The sequence below is a fragment of the Leucopleurus acutus genome (assembly GCF_964270905.1).
Source record: "Leucopleurus acutus genome assembly, chromosome: 4".
In the NCBI taxonomy this organism is placed as follows: Eukaryota; Metazoa; Chordata; class Mammalia; order Artiodactyla; family Delphinidae; genus Leucopleurus; species Leucopleurus acutus.
Window position 1 is genome coordinate 125834696 of NC_139146.1, and position 22874 is coordinate 125857569.

Here is a 22874-nt window from a genome sequence, read left to right on the forward strand (position 1 = left end):
TAAGGAAGAGTAAGCCTGGAACCCAGGCGACCCCTTACTACTACCATGTCCTGTGATTAATTTCAATGGAAAACTACAACAGCCCATTTCAGGAAGGACTGCTAATGGTCTGGACCTTTCAGGAATGATGGTTTGGGTCACCTCACCAGGCAAAGAACCACCAGAGACTGAGGTGCTACCTGAGGACAAATGCAGTATGGAATGGGTAATGGAAGAAGCTACAACCATGTGACCATTTGTAGAAATGAGGACTATAATTCTTATTTCTTCCTTACTTTGTTATGAATGTTTGTGTGTGTGTGTGTGTGTGTGTGTAAAGCAAGTACCTTTGTTTTCTTCCCTCTCTTATCTTTCCTCCCTTATCACATAAGATATATTAAGTTTATATCATGATATATAGCTATTGTTAACTTAACACCATAGTATTTAACTTTCAGGAGATCAAGGAAAAAAGTGATCCTCACCCAAGGACTTTGCATCATCTTCTAGGGAAAGAGTTGCTGTGTCTTTGATAGTACACAGGATAGTTATATCACATTAGGTGGAAGTAAGACTTTATTGTCTTGATTTGGAGATTAAGTGTGGTTTAAAGAGATGCATATAAGTGCTGCTAAGCTGACAAAGTGTGGATTGTGATGGTTAATTTTATGTGCCCACTTGATAAGACTATGGTGTTAGCTGTTTGGTCACACATCAGTCTAGATGTTGCTACAAAGGTGCAGATTTTGTGATGTGATCAACATTTACGATGATAAACACTGAAGACGTGGTTTAAAGTTGGCTTTAAGGAGATTATCCTCCATAACATGATGGGCCTCATCTAATCAGCTGAAGGTCTTAAGAGCAAAAGTTTGAGGTTTCCTGGAGAAGGAATTCTGTCTTAACACTGTAACACAGAAACCTTGTCCAAGTTTCCAGCGTTCTGGCCTACCCTATGGATTGCAGACTTGCCAATCCCTATAACAGTGTCAGCCAATTCCTTAAAATAAATCTTTTGGGGGTGTGTGTGTGTATCTCCTACTGATGCTCTTTCTCTGGAAAACCTTGAATGATACAAAAACATCCTCCTTGTAAATGTTGATTCCAGATTTCAAATGCATCTCCAGTAGGTTCTAGTTTACCATTACTTTTACATTTATAAATATCAATTAGAATGTTCAATTCAATGAATTTTTTAAAATTTCTATATTATATATTTCCTTCAAATCACTTTTGTATACACATTTACTTTCAGCATTTGTTCACTAACAAATATATCAAGTATATTTTGGTGCATAAACATCATAAAAGAAGTAATATCATGTCTTCTTAGCAAAACAGGATGGTCCAGATTCTTTAAAAAAATGTTGCTTGTTGGAGTTGCTCCTGTTGAACAACTAACTAAATGAAAATACCTGAGATAGTTTGTGCATCAACTTGGTTCGGTCACAGTGTCCAAATATTTGGTCAAACATTATTCTGATGTTTCTGTGAGGGTGTTTCTGAATGAGACTTATATTTTAATTGGTGTACTGTCAGTAAAGCAGACTGCCCTCCATAACGTGAGCGGGTGTCATGCAATCAGCTGAAGACCTTAATAGAACAACGACTGACCTCCCCTGGACAAGAAAGAATTCTGCTAGCAGACTGCCTTTGGACTTGTACTGCTACTCTTTCCTGGGTCTCCAGCCTGCCAGCCTACCCTACAGATTTTGGATGTAGCAGCCTTGCCAATCATGTGAACCAATTTCTTAAAATAAATCTCTATATAGCTATGTATCCTGTTGATTCTGTTTCTCTGGAGAATCTTGACTAACACAATACCGTATTTCCTTTTGTCCTTAAAAATACATTATTATTCAATGACTCTTTAAGAAAATTCACATAGGATATCATCATTGGAATACTTATAGCCCGCAATTTCACTGATATTATCCAATTTTGCCATAATTGGTAAGAGTCAATACTGCTATCTCTTTGCAGTCATCTTCTGATTTGTGTAATAATTGTGAAATGTATTAATCTGGTATTGTAGTCTCTTTCCATTATGTGCAAAAATGAAAAATTCCAAAATTCTTAATTGTGTTGCATGAACATTAAAAAAAAAAACAAACAACTACATAAACAGTTTCTCCAGATTTCTTTTTGGCAATGCAAACAAACAAAAAGTATTTATCTCACTATTGTATCATTCTTCTAGGCAATGCTGTCATTCTTTAGTTTTCTTATTGTCTTAGTCATTTTTAACATGGTAGGAAAAAAACTGATGAGTAATAACGAAATAATTCCTCAGATGGTGAAACAGCAAAATGTTTTAAGATATAGGAAAATAGGATCATTAAGATCCCATATCGTGTCTGATTTCCAATGGACCCATATGGTAGTTGCAAGATAACAAGTTTTATTCTATTAAAAGCATAAGTAAATTTTCTCATTGGAAGACCTCCAAGAAAGAATAAAGTCATGAAATACCAATCTTTACAAAGAGTTAAAAATGCTCAAATAAAAAACTTAAAAATTCAAACTGGGTCCAATGGACTTGAATACTGAGGATTACCCTCTCAGTTCTGTTTAAAAAAAAAAGGACTTCACATCTGTAAAAGAAAGATAATAAAAGTACTACTAGCTAAGACTGAGCATTAGATAAGCTAATACACATATAAACCACTGTATCTGGTGTATAGTAAGTCCCCAATCTCTGTTAACTATTATAATTAATAGGTTCTACTGAATATAGCATCAGTGATAACATTACTGCAGCACTTCCTCAGACCCTATACTCTGGCTACCTCTCTCCATACTGTGGGGATTTTTCTCTGGGTCACAGACCATCTAAAGATTCCATTTAAAGAGACAGCAAGAGATCATGGAAAGGGACTTCCCTTGTGATCCAGTGGTTAAGAATCTGTCTTGCAATGCAGAGGACACTGGTTCAATCCCTGGTTGGGGAACTAAGATCCCACATGCCACAGGGCAACTGGGCCTGCACGCCACAACTAGAGAGCCCATGCACCACAACTACTGAGCCCACTTGCTCTGGAGCCTGCGCACCTCAACAAAGAGCCTGTGCGCTGTGTGCTGCAACTAAGACCCGACGCAGCCAAAAAATAAATACTTTAAAAAATGCTATTAATTCTTATTTAAAAAAAAGAGAGATCATGGAGAAACAAAAAGGCCTGGATATAAATTCCAATTCTATCTTTTATTTGTTTTGTGAGTTTATAAAAACTACGTAAACTCTCTTGGCCTCAACTTCCTCATCTATAAACAGGGGATAACATTTCTTGCAGTGTTAGATAAATTACATGATATAATGGTTATAAAGCACCTAGCCCATTATATTGAAATTGTGGATACTCAATAATTGCAGCTGTTATGATAACTCAGCTTCCTAAATATTAGTTTCATTCTTCTTTTTGACTGTCTAATGATTCAGTTAGAATTGAATCTCAATGTTTTTCTCAACATTGTCATCTGTAGCTAAACTTTCTTTGTCCAAGATACTAGATATTATCAAATGATTTAATGCTCTAAATTATCTAACTGTGCAAGTTAGAAGTCTGTAGGCAAGGAATTTCTGTACCTTTTGGCTCCACGTGAGGGAAAAAAAAAAAAGACATAAAAGGAGTCACTTAAGATATTATTAGAAATTGTTAATAATGCTTTGCTGAATACTTATATAGATATATACAGAAAAATAATTTCATTCTAAAATTCACAATTTTACACTAATGATTTCAGTAAAAGTGTATCACAAATCCAGTCAAGCAAGCTACTCTTTGCTTAGGACATTCAGAGACTACGCAGGAGATTTTCAATAGGTGCCTGAATTTACTTTTTACCCACACCCAGCTATATACATAGCTATGATTCTTTCTAGGCTCTAGCAGGCTGAGTACTTTTTTTCCTTTCCTCTACCAAGTTCCCTTGCCCTGAAACCTCCAGATGACATCTTCTTTAGGGTACAACTGGACCACTATGTTGACAGAAGTAGTTGGGCCTTCTTGAAAATTATATGAAATATCTTAAAGAACACCACAAGATTACAATTTTATTAAGAATTCAGCAAATCAGAAACGTAACAACTTACCTCTTAGTATACTCCTATTGCCATTTTCATCCCCCTCACCCCCCAATAGTTATTTCAAATAATCTTACATGGAGTTCTAGTGACTTCAAACTCAGGTCAGCAAATGCATCTCCGAGTTGCCTTTGGGTATGCACCATCTGGAAAAGCTGGGTTGACAATGTCTGAGCCAGTTTTAGAATATTTTCATATTTTTTCTTGTTATCTCTTAATATATCAATCTGAGCTTCAAGTTCAAGGTCCACAGTTCTTGATCCACGGCCCAGCTTCTCAGAGATAATCTGTCGAGTGCACTAGAAGTGGAAAGATATACTTTGTTTAGAAAGAAAAAAAGAACAAAAGAAAAAAACAGTAATACAGCAATCCAAAGTGCAAATGCTGGAAGCATATGGCATACACCATTTTTGGCTTCAAACAAGCTAGCCTAACAAACGGAAAATTGTCAGCCCCCTTAGAGGTTCATCAGGACTCAGAAAGTAATTTTTTTTTTTTTTTTTTTGCGGTACGCGGGCCTCTCACTGTCGCGGCCCCTCCCGTTGCGGAGCACAGGCTCCACACGCCCAGGCCCAGCGGCCATGGCCCACGGGCCCAGCCACTCCGTGGCACGTGGGATACTCCCGGACCGGGGCATGAACCCGTGTCCCCTGCATCGGCAGGCGGACTCTCAACCACTGCGCCACCAGGGAAGCCCCAGAAAGTAAATTTATCAGACATGTTTTTTAACTATTACTTAATAGAGGAAGTTTTAAGACGTATCTAGCTAGTGTATATACTGCCAGATGAGCTCTCTCACATAATCATATTTCAAGTTTTGTGCACTTTGGTAGATTACTGAAAACAACTGAGATACTTGGCATTGATTTAAGAATAATACTCGACTATTAATATAGGAATAATAAGAATACCAAAATTCTACTCTCCTATTGGTTTCAAATGTTTTTTTTCCTTCGATTTTCCCCTTAAATAGCTGTGTATATGTGTGTGAGTAGGAAGAATGAGGGGAAGAAAGAAAGGAGAAAGAAGAAAGAGGAGGTAGGGAGGGAGGGAAGGGGGGAGGAACAGAGAAAGAGAAAGAGGTAGAGATTACAGATTCCTGAATTCTTCTACTTTTGCCCAGATAAAATTAAATTATGTTATTCTACTCTATGTTATTCTATCTCTGTCCCAGAAATAATGATATAGGAATTTACAATTTTTTAAAGTACCTAACTTTAGAGCACATGAAAATAAGTTTTCTAGTAATTTTTGCTAGAAATAAAAAATTACAAGCAAATTCACTACTCAACAATACATTTTTAGAGTAACAATGTAGGGCATTAATATAATCCTTATCATTTAAATCTAAAAAAATATTCTGAAAAGTAGTAAATAAGTTTTGCAATTTTGAAAATTTGTAAATTTGTTCTTTTATCATGTCTCTCAAAGTTTTGGTCACAGAATTAGTATTTGTTGTAAAAGTTAAAATAATGAATGAAATAAAAATGAAATTCCCCTTCCGTCCTTTAATTTGACTAAATAGTAGAAAACTATTAATAGTTTGATGGGTAGTAGAGACTCTCCTTTAAACCTATATAATCACATATATAATATTCTTAAAGTAAACATGAGCGCATGCTATGCTATACATAATATCCTGAGCATTTCTTTTCTGAGAATGAATATCTTGAGACTTTTCCTTGTCAATTCACATAAATTTATATTTAGCTACTCATATTTTTCTATTTTAAAATTGAAATGAATTCCCTGACACATTCTCTCTTATCATCAACTAAGGATTTTTATGAATAAACATTTTTTATAAAGGAATTCTTTTTTTAAAAAGCAGAGAGAGGAGGAACCAAGACGATGGAGTACAAGGACGTGCTCTCACTCTCTCTTGTGAGAACACCAGAATCACAACTAGCTGCTGGACAACCATTGACAGGAAGACACTGGAACTCACCAAAAAAGATACCCCACACCCAAAGATAAAGGAGAAGCCACAATGAGATGGTAGGAGGGGCGCAATCACAGTAAAATCAAACCCCATAACTAGTGGGTGGGTGACTCACAGACTGGAGAACACTTATACCACAGAAGTCTACCCACCTGAGTGAAGGTTCTGAGCTCCACATCAGGCTTCCCAACCTGGGGGTCCGGCAACGGGAGGAAGAATTCCTAGAGAATCAGACTTTGAAGGCTAGTGGGAATTGATTGCAGGACTTTGACAGGACTGGGGGAAACAGAGACTACACACTTGGAGGGCATACACAAAGCAGTGTGCGCATTGGGAACCAGGGGAAGGAGTAGTGACCCCGGGGGAGACTGAATCAGACCTACCTGCTAGTGTTGGAGGGTCTCCTGCAGAGGCGGGGGGTGGCTCTGTTTCACCAGGGGGACAAGGGCACTGGCAGCAGAAGTTCTGAGAAGTACTCCTTGGCATGAGCCCTGCCAGAGCCTGTCATTAGCCCCATCAAAGAGCCCAGGTAGCCTCCAGTGTTGGGTTGCCTCAGGCCAAACAACCAACAGGGAGGGAACCCAGTCCCACCCATCAACAGTCAAGTGGATTAAAGTTTTACAGAACTCTGCCCACCAGAGTAACAGTCAGCTCTACCCACCACCAGTCCCTCCCATCAAGCCTCTTAGATAGCCTCATACACCAGAGGGCAGACAGCAGAAGTAAGAAGAACTACAATCCTGCAGCCTGTGGAACAAAAACCACATTCACAGAAAGACAAGATGAAAAGGTAGGGGGCTATATACCAGATGAAGGAACAAGATAAAACCCCAGAAAAAAAACTAAATGAAGTGGAGATAGGCAACCTTCCAGAAAAAGAATTCAGAATAATGATAGTGAAGATGATCCAGGACCTCAGAAAAAGAATGGAGGCAAAGATCGAGAAGATGCAAGAAATGTTTAACAAAGACCTAGAAGAATTAAAGAACAAACAAACAGAGATGAACAATACAATAAATGAAATGAAAACTACACTAGAAGGAATCAATAGCAGAATAACTGAGGCAGAAGAATGGATAAGTGACCTGGAAGACAGAATGGTGGAATTCACTGCTGCAGAACAGAATAAAGAAAAAAGAATGAAAAGAAATGAAGACAGCCTAAGAGACCTCTGAGACAACATTAAACACAAGAACATTTGCAATATAGGTGTCCCAGAAGGAGAAGAGAGAGAGAAAGGACCCGAGAAAATATTTGAAGAGATTATAGTCGAAAACTTCCCTAACATGGGAAAGGAAATAGCCACCCAAGTCCAGGAAGTGCAGCGAGTCCCATACAGGATAAACCCAAGGAGAAACATGCTGAGACACATAGTAATCAAATTGGCAAAAATTAAAGACAAAGAAATATTATTGAAAGCAGCAAGGGAAAAACGAAAATAACATACAAGGGAACTCCCATAAGGTTAAGAGCTGATTTCTCAGCATAAACTCCACAAGCCAGAAGAGAGTGACATGATATATTCAAAGTGATGAAAGGGAAGAACCTACAACCAAGATTACTCTACCCAGCAAGGATCTCATTCAGATTCAATGGAGAAATCAAAAGCTTTACAGACAAGCAAAAGCTAAGAGAATTCAGCACCACCAAACCAGCTCTACAAGCAATGGTAAAGGAACTTCTCTAAGTGGGAGACACAAGAGAAGGAAAGGACCTACAAAAACAAACCCAAAACAATTAAGAAAATGGTCATAGGAACATACATATTGATAATTACCTTAAAAGTGAATGGATTAAATGCTCCAACCAAAAGAATGAATGGATACATTCTTCACTGAATGGATACAAAAACAAGATCCATATATATGCTGTCTATAAGAGACCCACTTCAGACCTAGTGACACATACAGACTGAAGGTGAGGGGATGGAAAAAGATATTCCATGCAAATGGAAATCAAAAGAAAGCTGGAGTAGCTATATTCATATCAGATAAAATAGACTTTAAAAAAAAGTATGTTACAAGAGACAAGGAAGGACACTACATAATGATCAAGGAACCAATCCAAGAAGAAGATATAACAATTATAAATATATATGCACCCAACATAGGAGCACCTCAATACATAAGGCAACTGCTAACAGGTATAAAGGAGGAAATTGACAGTAACACAATAATAGTGGGGAACTTTAACACCTCACTTACAACAATGGACAGATCATCCAAAATGAAAATAAATAAGGAAACAGAAGCTTTAAATGACACAACAGACCAGATAGATTTAATTGATATTTATAGGATATTCCATCCAAAAACAGCAGATTACACTTTCTTCTCAAGTGCACATGGAACATTCTCCAGGATAGATCACATCTTGGGTCACAAATCAAGCCTCAGTAAATTTAAGAAAACTGAAATCATATCATGCATCATTTCTGACCACAACACTATGAGATTAGAAATGAATTACAGGGAAAAAAATGTAAAAAACACAAACACATGGAGGCTAAACAATACATTATTAAATAAGCAAGAGATCACTGAAGAAATCAAAGAGGAAATAAAAAAATACCTAGAGACAAATGACAATGAAAACACGACAATCCAAAACCTACGGGATGCAGCAAAAGCAGTTCTAAGAGGGAAGTTTATAGCTATACAAGCCTATCTCAAGAAACAAGAAAAATCTCAAGTAAACAATCTAACCTTACACCTAAAGGAACTAGAGAAAGAAGAACAAACAAAACCCAAAGTTAGCAAAAGAAATCATAAATATCTGCGCAGAAATAAATGAAATAAAAACAAAGAAAACAATAGCAAAGATGAATAAAACTAAAAGCTGGTTGTTTGAGAAGATAAACAAAATTGATAAACCATCAAGAAAAAGAGGGAGAGGATTCAAATCAATAAAATTAGAAATCAAAAAGGAGAAGTTACAACAGACACCACAGAAATACAAAGCATCCTAAAAGACTACTACAAGCAACTCTATGCCAACAAAATGGACAACCTGGAAGAAATGGACAAATTCTTAGAAAGGTATAGCCTTCCAAGACTGAACCAGGAGGAAATAGAAAATATGAACAGACCAAACACAAGTAATGAAATTAAAACTGTGATGAAAAATCTTCCAACAAACAAAAGTCCAGGACCAGATAGCTTCACAGGTGAATTCTATCAAACATTTGGAGAAGAGCTAACACCCATCCTTCTGAAACTCTTGCAAAAAACTGCAGAGGAAGGAACACTCCCAAACTCATTCTATGAGGCCACCATCACCCTGACACCAAAATCAGACAAAGATACAAAACAGAAAGGAAAATTACAGACCAGTATCACTCATGAATATAGATGAAAAAATCCTCAACAAAATACTAGCAAACAGAATTAAACACCACATTAAAAAGATCGGACACTGGGCTTCCCTGGTGGCGCAGTGGTTGAGAGTCCACCTGCTGTAGCAGGGAACACGGGTTCGTGCCCCAGTCCAGGAAGATCCCACATGCCGCGGAGTGGCTGGGTCCTTGAGCCATGGCCGCTGAGCCTGCCCGTCCGGAGCCTGTGCTCCACAACGGGAGAGGCCACAACAGTGAGAGTCCCATGTAGGCAAAAAAACAAACAAACATCAGACACCATGTTAAAGTGAGATTTATCCCAGGGATGCAAGGATTCTTCAATATATGCAAATCAATCAATGTGATACACTATATTAACAAATTGAAGAATAAAAACCATATGATCATCTCAATAGATGCAGAAAAAGCTGTTGACAAAATTCAGCACCCATTTATGATAAAAACTCTCCAGAAAGTGGGCATAGAGGGAAACTACCTCAACATAATAAAGGCCATATATGACAAACCCACAGCAAACATCATTCTCAATGGTGAAAAACTGAAAGCATTTCCTCTAAGATTAGGAATAAGACAAGGATGTCCACTCTCACCACTATTATTCAACATAGTTTTGGAAGTCCTAGCAACAGCAATCAGAGAAGAAAAAGAAATAAAATGAATCCAAATGGGAAAGAAGAAGTAAAACTGTCATTGTGTGCAGATGACATTATACTATACACGGAGAACCCTAAAAATGGCACCAGGAAACTACTAGAGCTAATCAATGAATTTGGTAAAGTTGCAGGATACAAAATGCACAGAAATCTCTTGCATTCCTATACATTAATGATGAAAGATCTGAAAGAGAAATTATGGAAACACTCCCACTTGGCACTGCAACAAAAAGAATAAAATAGGAGAGGGGGAAGATGGCGGAAGAGTAAGACACGGCGATCACCTTCCTCCCCACAGATACATCAGAATACATCTACATGTGGAACAACTCCTACAGAACACCTACAGAATGCTGGCAGAAGACCTCACACCTCCCAAAAGGCAAGAAACTCCCCACGTACCTGGGTAGGGCAAAAGGAAAAAGAATAAACAGAGACAAAAGAATAGGGACAGGACCTGCACAAGTGGGAGGGAGCTGTGAAGGAGGAAAGGTTTCAACACACTAGGAGCCCCTTCGTGGGTGGAGACTGCAGGTGGCAGAGTGGGGGAAGCTTCAGAGCCGTGAAGGAGAGCGCAACCACAGGCGTGCAGAGGGCAAAGCAGAGAGATTCCCGCACAGAGGATCGGCACCGACCGGCACTCACCAGCCCGAGAGGCTTGTCTGTTCACCCGCCAGGTAGGGCGGGGCTGGGAGCTGAGGCTCGGGCTTTGGTCATCTCCCAGGGAGAAGACTGGCAGCGTGAACACAGCCTGAAGGGGCTAGTGCACCACGGCTAGCTGGGAGGGAATTCGGGAAAAAGTCTGGACCTGCCGAAAAGGCAAGAGACTTTTTCTTCCCTCTTTGTTTCCTGGCGCGCAAGGAGAGGGGATTAAGAGCACTGCTTAAAGGACCTCCAGAGATGGGAGCGAGCCGTGGCTAACACTGCGGACCCCAGAGACGGGCATGAGACGCTAAGGCTGCTGCCGCCGCCACCAAGCAGCCTCTGTGCGAGCACAGGTCACTACCCACACCTCCCTTCCAGGGAGCCTCTGCAGCCCGCCACTGCCAGGATCCTGGGATCCAGGGACAACTTCCCCGGAAGAACGTACGGCGCGCCTCAGGCTGGTGCAATGTCACGCTGGCCTCTGCCGCCGCAGGCCCGCCCCGCACTCTGTGCTCCTCCCTCCCCCTGGCCTGAGTGAGCCATAGGCCCCGAATCAGCGGCTCCTTTAATCCCGTCCTGTCTGAGCGGAGAACAGACGCCCTCCTGCGACCTACAAGCAGCGGCGGGACCAAATCCAAAGCTGAGCCCCGGGAGCTGTGAGAACAAACAAGAGAAAGGGAAGTCTCTCCCAGCAGCCTCAGGAGCAGCAGATTAAATCTCCACAATCAACTTGATGTGCCCTGCATCTGTGGAATACATGAATAGACAACGAATCATCCCAAATTGAGGAGGTGGACTTTGAGAGCAAGATCTATGATTTTTTCCCCTTTTCCTCTTTTTGTGAGTGTGTACGTGTATGTTTCTGTGTGAGATTTTGTCTCTATAGCTTTGCTTTCACCATTTGTCCTAGGGTTTTATCCGTCCAATTTTTTTTTTTTACTATGTAAAAATATTTTTCTAATAATTATTTTTTATTTTAATAACTTTATTTTATTTCTCTTTCTTCCTTCCTTCCTTTCTTTCTTTCTTTCTCCTCCCTCCTTCCTTCCTTCCTCCCTCCCTCCCTCCCTCCCTTCCTATCTTTCTTTCTACTTTTTCTCCCTTTTATTCTGAGCTGTGTGGATGAAAGGCTCTTGGTGCTGCAGCCATGAGTCAGTGCTGTGCCTCTGATGTGGCAGAGCCAACTTCAGGACACTGGTCCGCAAGAGACTTCCCAGCTCAACGTAATATCAAACGGCGAAAATCTCCCAGAGATCTCCATCTCAACACCAACACCCAGTTTCACTCAATGACAAGCAAGCTAGAGTGCTGGACACCCTATGCCAAACAACTAGCAAGACAGGAACACAACCCCACCCATTAGCAGAGAGGTTGCCTAAAATCATAATAAGTCCACAGACACCCCAAAACACACCACCAGACGTGGTCCTGCCCACCAGAAAGACAAGATCCAGCCTTATCCAGCAGAACACAGGCACTAGTCCCCTCCACCAGGAAGCCTACACAACCCACTGAACTAACTTTAGCCACTGAGGACAGACACCAAAAACAAAGGGAACTACAAACCTGCAACCTGCAAAAAGGAGACCCCAAACACAGTAAGATAAGCAAAATGAGAAGAAAGAAAAACACACAGCAGATGAAGGAGCAAGATAAAAACCCACTAGACCTAACAAATGAAGAGGACATAGGCAGTCTACCTGAAAAAGAATTCATAATAATGAGAGTAAAGATGATCCAAAATCTAGGAAATAAAATAGACAAAATGCAAGAAACATTTAACAAGGAACTAGAAGAACTAAAGAGGAAACAAGCAATGATGAACAGCAGAAAAAATGAAATAAAAAATACTCTAGAAGGGATCAATAGCAGAATAACTGAGGCAGAAGAACGGATAAGTGACCTGGAAGATAAAATAGTGGAAATAACTACTGCAGAGCAGAATAAAGACAAAAGAATGAAAAGAACTGAGGACAGCCTCAGAGACCTCTGGGACCACATTAAACGCACCAACATTCAAATTATACAGATCCCAGAAGAATAAGAGTAAAAGAAAGGGACTGGGAAAATATTTGAAGAGATTATAGTTGAAAACTTCCCTAATATGGGAAAGGAAATAGTTAATCAAGTCCAGGAAGCAGAGAGTCCCATACAGGATAAATCCAAGGAGAAACACACCAAGACACATATTAATCAAACTGTCACAAATTAAATACAAGGAAAACATATTAAAAGCAGCAAGGGAAAAACAACAAATAACACACAAGGGAATCCCCATAAGGTTAACAGCTGATCTTTCAGCAGAAACTCTGCAAGCCAGAAGATTACTCTCTCCAGCAAGGATCTCATTCAGATTTGATGGAGAAATTAAAACCTTTAGAGACAAGCAAAAGCTGAGAGAGTTCAGCACCACCAAGCCAGCTTTACAGCAAATGCTAAAGGAACTTCTCTAGGCAAGAAACACAAGAGAAGGAAAAGACCTACAATAACAAACCCAAAACAATTAAGAAAATGGGAATAGGAACATACATATCGATAATTACCTTAAATGTAAATGGATTAAATGCTCCCACCAAAAGACACAGACTGGCTGAATGGATACAAAAATAAGACTCATATATATGCTGTCTACAAGGGACCCACTTCAGACCTAGGGACACATACAGACTGAAAGTGAGGGGATGGAAAAAGTTATTCCATGCAAATGGAAATCAGAAGAAAGCTGGAGTAGCAATTCTCCTTATCAGACAAAATAGACTTTAAAATACAGACTATTACAAGAGACAAAGTGGGACACTACATAATGATCAAGGGATCAATCCAAGAAGAAGATATAACAATTGTAAATATTTATGCACCCAACTTAGGAGCACCTCAATACATAAGGCAGATACTAACAGCCATAAAAGGGGAAATCGACAGTAACACATAAAGAGTAGGTGACGTTAACACCCCACTTTCACCAATGGACAGATCATCCAAAATGAAAATAAATAAGGAAACACAAGCTTTAAATGATACATTAAACAAGATGGAATTAACTGATATTTATAGGACATTCCAATCAAAAACAACAGAATACACATTTCTCTCAAGTGCTCATGGAACATTCTCCAGGATAGATCATATTTTGTGTCTCAAATCAAGCCTTCATAAATTTAAGAAAATTGAAATTGTATCACGTATCTTTTCCGACCACAACACTATGAGACCAGGTATCAATTACAGGAAAAGAGCTGTAAAAAATACAAACACATGGAGGCTAAACAATACACTACTTAATAACGAAGTGAACACTGAAGAAATGAAAGAGGAAATCAAAAAATACTTAGAAACAAATGACAATGGAGACACGACGACCCAAAACCTATGGGATGCAGCAAAAGCAGTTCCAAGAGGGAAGTTTATAAGCAATACAATCCTAGCTTAAGAAACAGGAAACATCTCAAATAAACAACCTAACCTTGCATCTAAAGCAATTAGAGAAAGAAGAACAAAAAAAACCCAAAGTTAGCAGAAGGAAGGAAATCATGAATATCAGACCAGAAATAAATGAAAAAGAAAAGAAGGAAATGATAGCAAAAGATCAATAAATCTAAAAGCTGGTTCTTTGAGAAGATAAACAAAACTGATAAACCATTAGCCAGACTCATCAAGAAGAAAAGGGAGAAGACTCAAATCAATAGGATTAGAAATGAAAAAGGAGAACTGCCACTGCAGAAATACAAAAGATCATGAGAGATTACTACAAGCAACTGTATGCCAATAAAATGGACAACCTGGAAGAAATGGACAAATTCGTAGAAATGCACAACATGCCAAGACTCAATCAAGAAGAAATAGAAATTATGAACAGACCAATTACAAGCACTGAAATTGAAACTGTTATTTAAAATCTTCCAACAAACAAAAGCCCAGGACCAGATGGCTTCACAGGCGAGTTCTATCAAACATTTAGAAAAGAGCTAACACCTATCCTTCTCAAACTCTTCCAAAATATAGCAGAGGGAGGAACACTCCCAAACTCATTCTAGGAGGCCACCATCACCCTGATACGAAAACCAGACAAAGATGTCACAAAGAAAGAAAACTACAGGCCAATATCACTGATGAACATAGATGCAAAAATCCTAAACAAAATACTAGCAAACAGAATCCAACAGCACATTAAAAGGATGATACACCATGATCAAGTGGGGTTTATTCCAGGAATACAAGGATTCTTCAATATATGCAAATCAATCAACGTGATACACCATATTAACAAACTGAAGGAGAGAAACCATATGATCATCTCAATAGATGCAGAGAAAGTTTTCGACAAAATTCAACACCCATTTATGATAAAAACCCTGCAGAAAGTAGGCAGAGAGGGAACTTTCCTCAACATAATAAAGGCCGTATATGACAAACCCACAGTCAACATCGTCCTCAATGGTGAAAAACTGAAACCATTTCCATTAAGATCAGGAACAAGACAAGGTTGCCCACACTCACCACTCTTATTCAACATAGTTTTGGAAGTTGTAGCCACAGTAATCAGAGAAGACAAAGAAATAAAAGGAATGCAAATCGGAAAAGAAGCAGCAAAGCTGTCACTGTTTGCAGATGACATGATACTATACATAGAGAATCCCAAAGATGCTACCAGAAAACTACTAGAGCTAATCAGTGAATTTGGTAAAGTAGCAGGATACAAAATTAATGCACAGAAATCTCTGGCATTCCTACATATTAATAATGAAAAATCTGAAAATGAAATTAAGAAAACACTCCCATTTACCACTGCAACAAAAAGAATAAAATATCTAGGAATAAACCTACATAAGGAGACAAACGACCGGTATGGAGAAAATTATGACACTGATGAAAGAAATTAAAGATGATACAAATAGATGGAGAGATATACCATGTTCTTGGATTGCAAGAATCAACACTGTGAAAATGACTCTACTACCCAAAGCAATCTACAGATTTAATGCAATCTCTATCAAAATACCACTGGCATTTTTCACAGAACTAGAACAAAAAATTTCACAATTTGTATGGAAACACAAAAGACCCCGAACAGCCAAAGCAATCTTGAGAATGAAAAATGGAGCTGGAGGAATCAGGCTCCCTGACTTCAGACTATACTACAAAGCTACAGTAATCAAGACAGTATGGTACTGGCACAAAAACAGAAATACAGATCAATGGAAGAGGATAGAAAGCCCAGAGATAAACCCACGCACACATGGTCACCTTTTTTTTGATAAAGGAGGCAAGAATATACAGTGGAGAAAAGACAGCCTCTTCAGTAAGTGGTGCTGGGAAAACTGGACAGGTACATGTAAAAGTATGAGATTAGAACATTCCCTAACACCATACACAAAAATAAGCTCAAAATGTATTAAAGACCTAAATGTAAGGCCAGAAACTATCAAACTCTTAGAGGAAAACATAGGCAGAACACTATGACATAAATCACAGCAAGATTCTTTTTGACCCACCTCCTAGAGGAATGGAAATAAAAACAAAAATAAACAAATGGGACCTAATGAAACTTCAAAGCTTTTGCACAGCAAAGGAAACCATAAACAAGACCAAAAGACAACCTCAGAATGGGAGAAAATATTTGCAAATGAAGCAACTGACAAAGGATTAATCTCCAAAATTTACAAGCAGCTCATGCCGCTCAATATCAAAAAAAACAAACAACCCAATCCAAAAATGGGCAGAAGATGTAAACAGACATTTCTCCAAAGCAGACATACAGATTGTCAACAAACACATGAAAGGATGCTCAACATCACTAATCATTAGAGAAATGAAAATCAAAACTACAATGCGGTATCACCTCACACCAGTCAGAATAGCCATCATCAAAAAATCTGCAAACAATAAATGCTGGAGAGGGTGTGGAAAAAAGGGAACCCTCTTGCACTGCTGGTGGGACTGTAAGTTGATACTGCCACTATGCAGAACAGTATGGAGGCTCCTTAAAAACCTAAAAATAAAACTACCATATGACCCAGCAATCCCACTACTGGGCATATACCCTGAGAAAAACATAATTCAAAAAGAGTCATGTACCACAATGTTCATTGCAGCTCTATTTACAATAGCCAGAACACAGAATCAACCTAAGTGTCCATCAACAGATGAATGGATAAAGAAGATGTGGCACATATATACAATGGAATATTACTCAGCCATAAAAAGAAAGGAAATTGAGTTATTTGTAGTGCAGTGGATGGACCTAGAGTCTGTCATACAGAGTGAAGTAAGTCAGAAAGAGAAAAACAAATACCATATGCTAACACATATATACAGAATCTAAAAAAAAATGGTTCTAAAGAACCTAGGGGTAGGACAGGAATAAAGACGCAGACGTAGAAAATGGACTTGAGGACATGGGGAGGGGTAAGCATAAGCTTGGAAGAAGTGAGAGAGCTGCACTGACATATATACACTACCAAATGTAAGAGAGATAGCTAGTGGGAAGCAGCCGCATAGAACAGAGAGATGACCTCGTTGCTTTGTGACCACCTAGAGGGGTGGGAGGGAGACACAAAAGGGAGGGAATATGGGGATATATGTACATGTATCGCTGATTCACTTGTTATACAGCAGAAACTAACACAACAATGTAAAGCAATTATACTCCAATAAAGATGTTAAAAAAAAAAAGAAAAAAACGAATTCATTTTGAAAATAATAGGACAAATGGAACAAAATTAAAGGGGCAGGAAGAAGCAAAAGTAAATTATTGCTCTACATAGATCTCCTACTTGGGGGAAGATAATATAATGATAAACAGTGTATAAAATACCATAAATCACCACCATATAGGTCATGAATTTACAAGATAGTCACTGGGTACTACTAGTATTTAAATAGCACCAGAGCTTTTGTATAATGCAAAAAAAAAAAAAAGGAATAAAACAATTTAAGTACAAGGAAAAGAATAATTTCATGGCAGCAACTGATAGATATTACATTAAAAGAGTTATTAAGAGTGAAGGATAGGGAAAAAGGGAGCATAAAAGGAAATACTAGAAATTGAACAGGGGAGACAGATCAAGAAGTAAATAAAGAAGGTAATATGATAAGAAAAACGGGAATGAAAGTTTTAAAGATACTGGCTTTAAGACAACAAATATTAACTTGATAAAGGTATGAATACTGGTGGCACATTCTTAAAACATTTTTAAGAAACATTTAATGTTTAGAAAAGATGCCAAACAGGTCTGAATGCTGAAACTGAGATTATTCTTAAAAAAATAAGATGGATTTCTAAAAGGACCCTAGTTTACACTAGGAAAATACAAAAAAACAAAAATGATAAACCAGAGTTCATTATTCACAACTGTTCTTGCAGATGAGAATGAATAAGAAAATAAATAAATTTTGTATTCAAAGTATGTGAATAAAATCAGGTAGATTAAAATAATATTTAAGGGACTCCCCTGGTGGTGCAGTCGTTAAGAATCTTCCTGCCAATACAGGGGACATGGGTTCGAGCCCTGGTCCAGGAAGATCCCACATGCTGCAGAGCAACTAAGTCCATGCTCCATAACTACTGAGCCTGCACTCTAGAGCCCGCGAGCCACAACTGCTGAAACATGCGTGCCACAACTACTGAAGCCCGCGCACCTAGAGCCTGTGGCTCCACAACAAGAGAAGCCACCGCAATGAGAAGCCCGTGCATGCTCACAAAGTGTAGCCCCTGCTCGCTACAACTAGAAAAAGCCTGCGTGCAGCCATGAAGACCCAACACAGCTATAAATGAGTAAATAAATTAATAATAATAATATTTAAGAAGATAGGTTCAAGGCCTAAACTTAAAATCACTCCTATTACATATTTGGTTTTAATCACCAGACTGCTCTTGGAGCCAAAATTAACAACCAGTAAAGGAAGTGCTAATATTCTCTTTTAGGAAAAGCCTTAAAGTGTTTGCTAGGCAGAAGAAATTAAAGTTAGAAATCATGTAGGAACTGAAGTCCAAGAAAGAAAGGATCAAAGCCATAGCCAGAATCAAGGTCCTCAAGAGTATGATGGATAACAAGCAAAGTCCTAATTCACCCAAATCAGAATCAATACTTGAAGGATTATCCAAATGACAACGAATGTCCTATATCAGCTCACAATTTGGACCAAAAAGGTCAAAACGCCGCAAGAATAGAGCGTCATATGTCAGTCCAGACACATGGGCTACAAACTTCATAAAATCATGTAAGCTAGGACTTTCTCTCTTTTGACTTAGACTGAGATATCCAAACTTTTCTAATGAAAAAAAGTTTCAGCTAAAAATAAAGTGATCACTCTGAAGAGAATAACTCTTTCACATAGTACTATGCCATGTGTACACATTATGAAGACTGGTCATTTTTATTAACAGAAAGTCTGCATGTGGTATGTTAATGTAGAGATAACTGGAATCTTAATGATTCAACTCAGATTACTGAACAGGTAAAAGACAGAAGAAAAGGAATACATGATAAACACACACATATAGGAAAAAAAAAGATAAAGAACAAGGAAAACACAAATTAAATGACATAAGAGAGGAAGGCTAAAATGAGAAAAATTTAATTTGGTAATCTGTAAAATTACTAGGATTTAGTTCAGAAATAAGGCCTGTATTCTTTAGGCTCTAAATGTGTGGATAGAGAATGCCAATGGTTAGAGTCAAATTTCAGGAATAAATGAACAAAGGAATGGCTGAACAGAATTTAATAAATAAATGAATGGAGCTCAGTCTGGTATGAAGATAAACAAGTGGAATGAAAGGGAGCATGAAGGGGAATTCCAAGCAGTAGGCAAATACAGCCCTGTGAACAAAGTAGTAGAGGTGTGAGAAAGCACAGCTTGTTTAGGAAATATCTGGATAATCTGGTATGGATCACTGGATCCCTGGGTGAAGAGAAGAGCAGCAGGAGATGAAGTTGGAAAGGTAGATGGGGTCAGATCCATGCTGTTCTAAAGACAATGGGGATTGAGTGAAGGATTTTAAGCAAGAATGAACCATGTCAGGCAAAGCAGAATATGTAGGCTAAGAGAATTTGTCAAGAAGCTACTACAGTAATGTGAGAGAGTAATCATATGGCTGTGAAGGGTGAGATGGAGACGAGGGGATAAAGTCAAAGAATATTAAAGAGGCAGAATCCATTTAATAATTAACTAGATACGTGGAATCAGCGAGAAGATGAAGTAGACATTTGAATATTTGGTTGAACTGTTGTGATATGAGGGAATACAAAGGGAAAAACAATACATGGAATGAGAGAATCCATGTCCTTGAGAACAAAAGGGGCAATGAGTAAATAGAATGTCCTGAGTGGGAACAGTTTCGCAGGCGTCCACTGATGCCTTTTTGACGGCTACCACTGGCATTTCTCAGTTCTACACTGACATGAACTAAATACTTTTTTGGAAAGATTCATGTAGCAGTTTCAGGGCACTTTTACCATCTTAAGAATACCTGTACTTTTGTAGAAAACTGCAGATCATACTTTAAAAATACTAACTGAAAGAATAAATTCGCTTTTGTATTACTCTTTAGAAGACACATAAGAGACTCCGTATAAAAATACAGACAATTCCTGACTTACAAACCACTAGGCCCACTACCAATTCACAAATACAGCCAGTGTTAAGGCTAATGCTCTAACTTGAACTGTTAGGGCTTTCACCCACTTAACTATTCTATGAATTCTACCATCTTGTCCCTGTTAAGATTTGAAGGTACTAAGTGGATTTGGGGCTTATCTATTTGTAATACACCAAATACAGTACAGATTAAATAATTTGCTTATTTGTTTTATGAGAACATAAAAAAAATAACCAACAATTACTCTGAAACAATACAACTAACAACAATAAACTTCTGAAACCCAACTCATTTGCTGTGTGTACAGTTAGTGCTTAGTTATTACAATAAATCAGAGAATTCCAAACTTTGGAAAACTAATATAACTCTTTTGACATTCAGCTGCTATAAAGTATCAAAAACCTGCAGATTGTGACAAACATATCTAGAGCAGCTCTGTATACAGCTAAATGTGCTCCCTCCCAGGCACTGTATTTCTTCTTCAACTATGTGTTATCTGTCAATTAGTAAGAACTTTAGTAGCTTTTTTTTAAACTCTTGCTACTGACTTTTTAAAATACATTTATGCCAAGATCAATAAGACAAAATACTTCATTTTCTAATTGTATATTTATGTTTAAATAGCATTATTCTCTCCTATATATTCATATAATTGCAAAATAATAATTTGAATAACATACAAATGAAAATTCTTAGAGCCAGATAGGGTAGAAACATTTAAAAAAAATTACAAACCTTGTAGGTATTTAGACTCCATTTTCTAACAAGTTCTAACTTTTCCATTGCAGGATTTTTAGTTTCATCTGCTAGAATAACTGGTCCACTTTTTGTTTGCGTTCTCTGGCCACCTATAAGATCAGAACAAAAGATAAAAATGCAAACCAGATAAAGACAAGTAGAAAGAAAACAAAACACTGATGCTGTTCAAATTAAACTACTTATGCGTTTAAAGAAATAAAAAAGTTCCCACAAGGTGAAGGACTAGAACTTCCTGGAATCATTTTGAGGATAATTTCCTAACACTTAAAAAAAAATATTTCCGAGGTTTGTCCATCTTCTTAAAAACAAATCCTGCAACCGGCCTTCTTCTCTAAATACGTTGCTGTTTACTTCAAGAAAAATAAAATTTCCACAATTAATCTTATAACCTAATGATTCTAAAAAAAACTGTCAGTGAAAATCTGAAAGGCCACGCACTCTTCACAGTGATCTCCTTTCACTATACTACATAGAAGAGAGCAACAATAGAATGTTACTGTAATTTTGGAGGATTTAAAAACACTATAAAGTCATTAAAAATATCTTACCACTAGTATAAGAGGCTGTGTTATAACAAGACCTACATTGTACTTCGTTTTTTCTCAAGAGAACCCCCCACTTCCCAAAAAAGCCATAATTAATACAGGCAGTATAAAGCCCTGATAATGCATTGCTCCAACAATCAAGAAATTATGACATAAAAGCAACTCTACAATTATATAGTTCCTAATAGTAAAATATTTTTCGTAGAAGAAAAATTTTTTTTTTTTTTTGCGTTATGCAGGCCTCTCACTGTTGTGGCCTCTCCCGTCTCGGAGCACAGGCTCCGGACGCGCAGGCTTAGCAGCCATGGCTCACAGGCCCAGCCGCTCCGCGGCATGTGGGATCTTCCCAGACGGGGTCACGAACCCGTGTCCCCTGCATCAGCAGGCGGCCTCTCAACCACTGCGCCACCAGGGAAGCCCAGAAGAAAATATTTAATAAACATGTGTGATGCTAATGACTTGGGATAGAAACTTCATAATAATTTTAAAATAACAATGAGAAGAAGACAAGAGAAAATGTTTTATAAAATGGCTGTAAAAGGTTACAGTCAGCAAAAATCTCTTTTCTCACTCCTCTAGTCAGCCCAGCCTTTACCACAATCTAAGAAAGAGAACAGCATACAAAATCAAACACATTTAAGAATTTACAAAATTCTCACAGAAACAAAATATTAACATTTCATGTAAAAAGAAATACAAAGTTTATTTTTTCCCTGTTTTTATAGCCCAGCAATATTAAAGTGCAGAGCAGTTTAGGATCAAATAAGTAAACCAACATTTTCCAGAGCGAAGAGAGGATGATTTAAAATGAATCAATTTTACAGTGTTTTTTAATCGTAAGGTAAATTAAATTTCGGGTTTGAAATAGAGCCTAATAAACTTTGAAAAGCCAGAAAGATAAGCTATGGCTAGAAAGATTATTTTCCTTATTGTTAAAAAAAAAAAAAAAGCAGCCACCAAAACAGCCAGAATAACACACACCTAAGAATGTAAAGCAAGTGATAAGAAACTGAGTGAATTAGTTTAGTTTCAGCAGTAGCAAGAAGGGCTTTATCCAATCAGCGCAGTGAATACCTGCAGGAACAATTAAATCACTTCCTTGTTGAGCCAGTCGACTAGCTGCCACCCTGCTAGGAGACATAACAGATGGCAGTGGTGGTGCTGGGGAACCTGAAAAGGGCAGACATTTCACTGTGAAAATCCTTTTCTTCCTCCACATACTTACATTTTGAATATAGGTATACTGACATTTTCTTTAAGATATTCAAAAACTAGGATTAAAAGCTAGAATTAATATACTTGTTTTCTTGCAGAAAT

General features: G+C 38.0%; 1 protein-coding gene across 4 annotated transcripts in view; it reads right to left on the minus strand.

Moving 5' to 3' along the window:
* ARFIP1 (ARF interacting protein 1) overlaps nt 1-22874 on the minus strand; it is a 134907-nt gene that overhangs the window by 41667 nt on the left and 70366 nt on the right. For 3 of the 4 annotated variants that reach the window (XM_082838264.1, XM_082838262.1, XM_082838263.1), the window contains 3 exons: nt 22632-22727; nt 20989-21101; nt 4138-4359 (listed from right to left, as the gene is read on the minus strand). In XM_082838264.1, the coding sequence (XP_082694390.1) occupies nt 4138-4359; nt 20989-21101; nt 22632-22727 (431 nt within the window). The remainder of the gene's footprint in view (nt 1-4137; nt 4360-20988; nt 21102-22631; nt 22728-22874) is intronic. The other variant, XM_082838265.1, reaches the window with a different exon arrangement.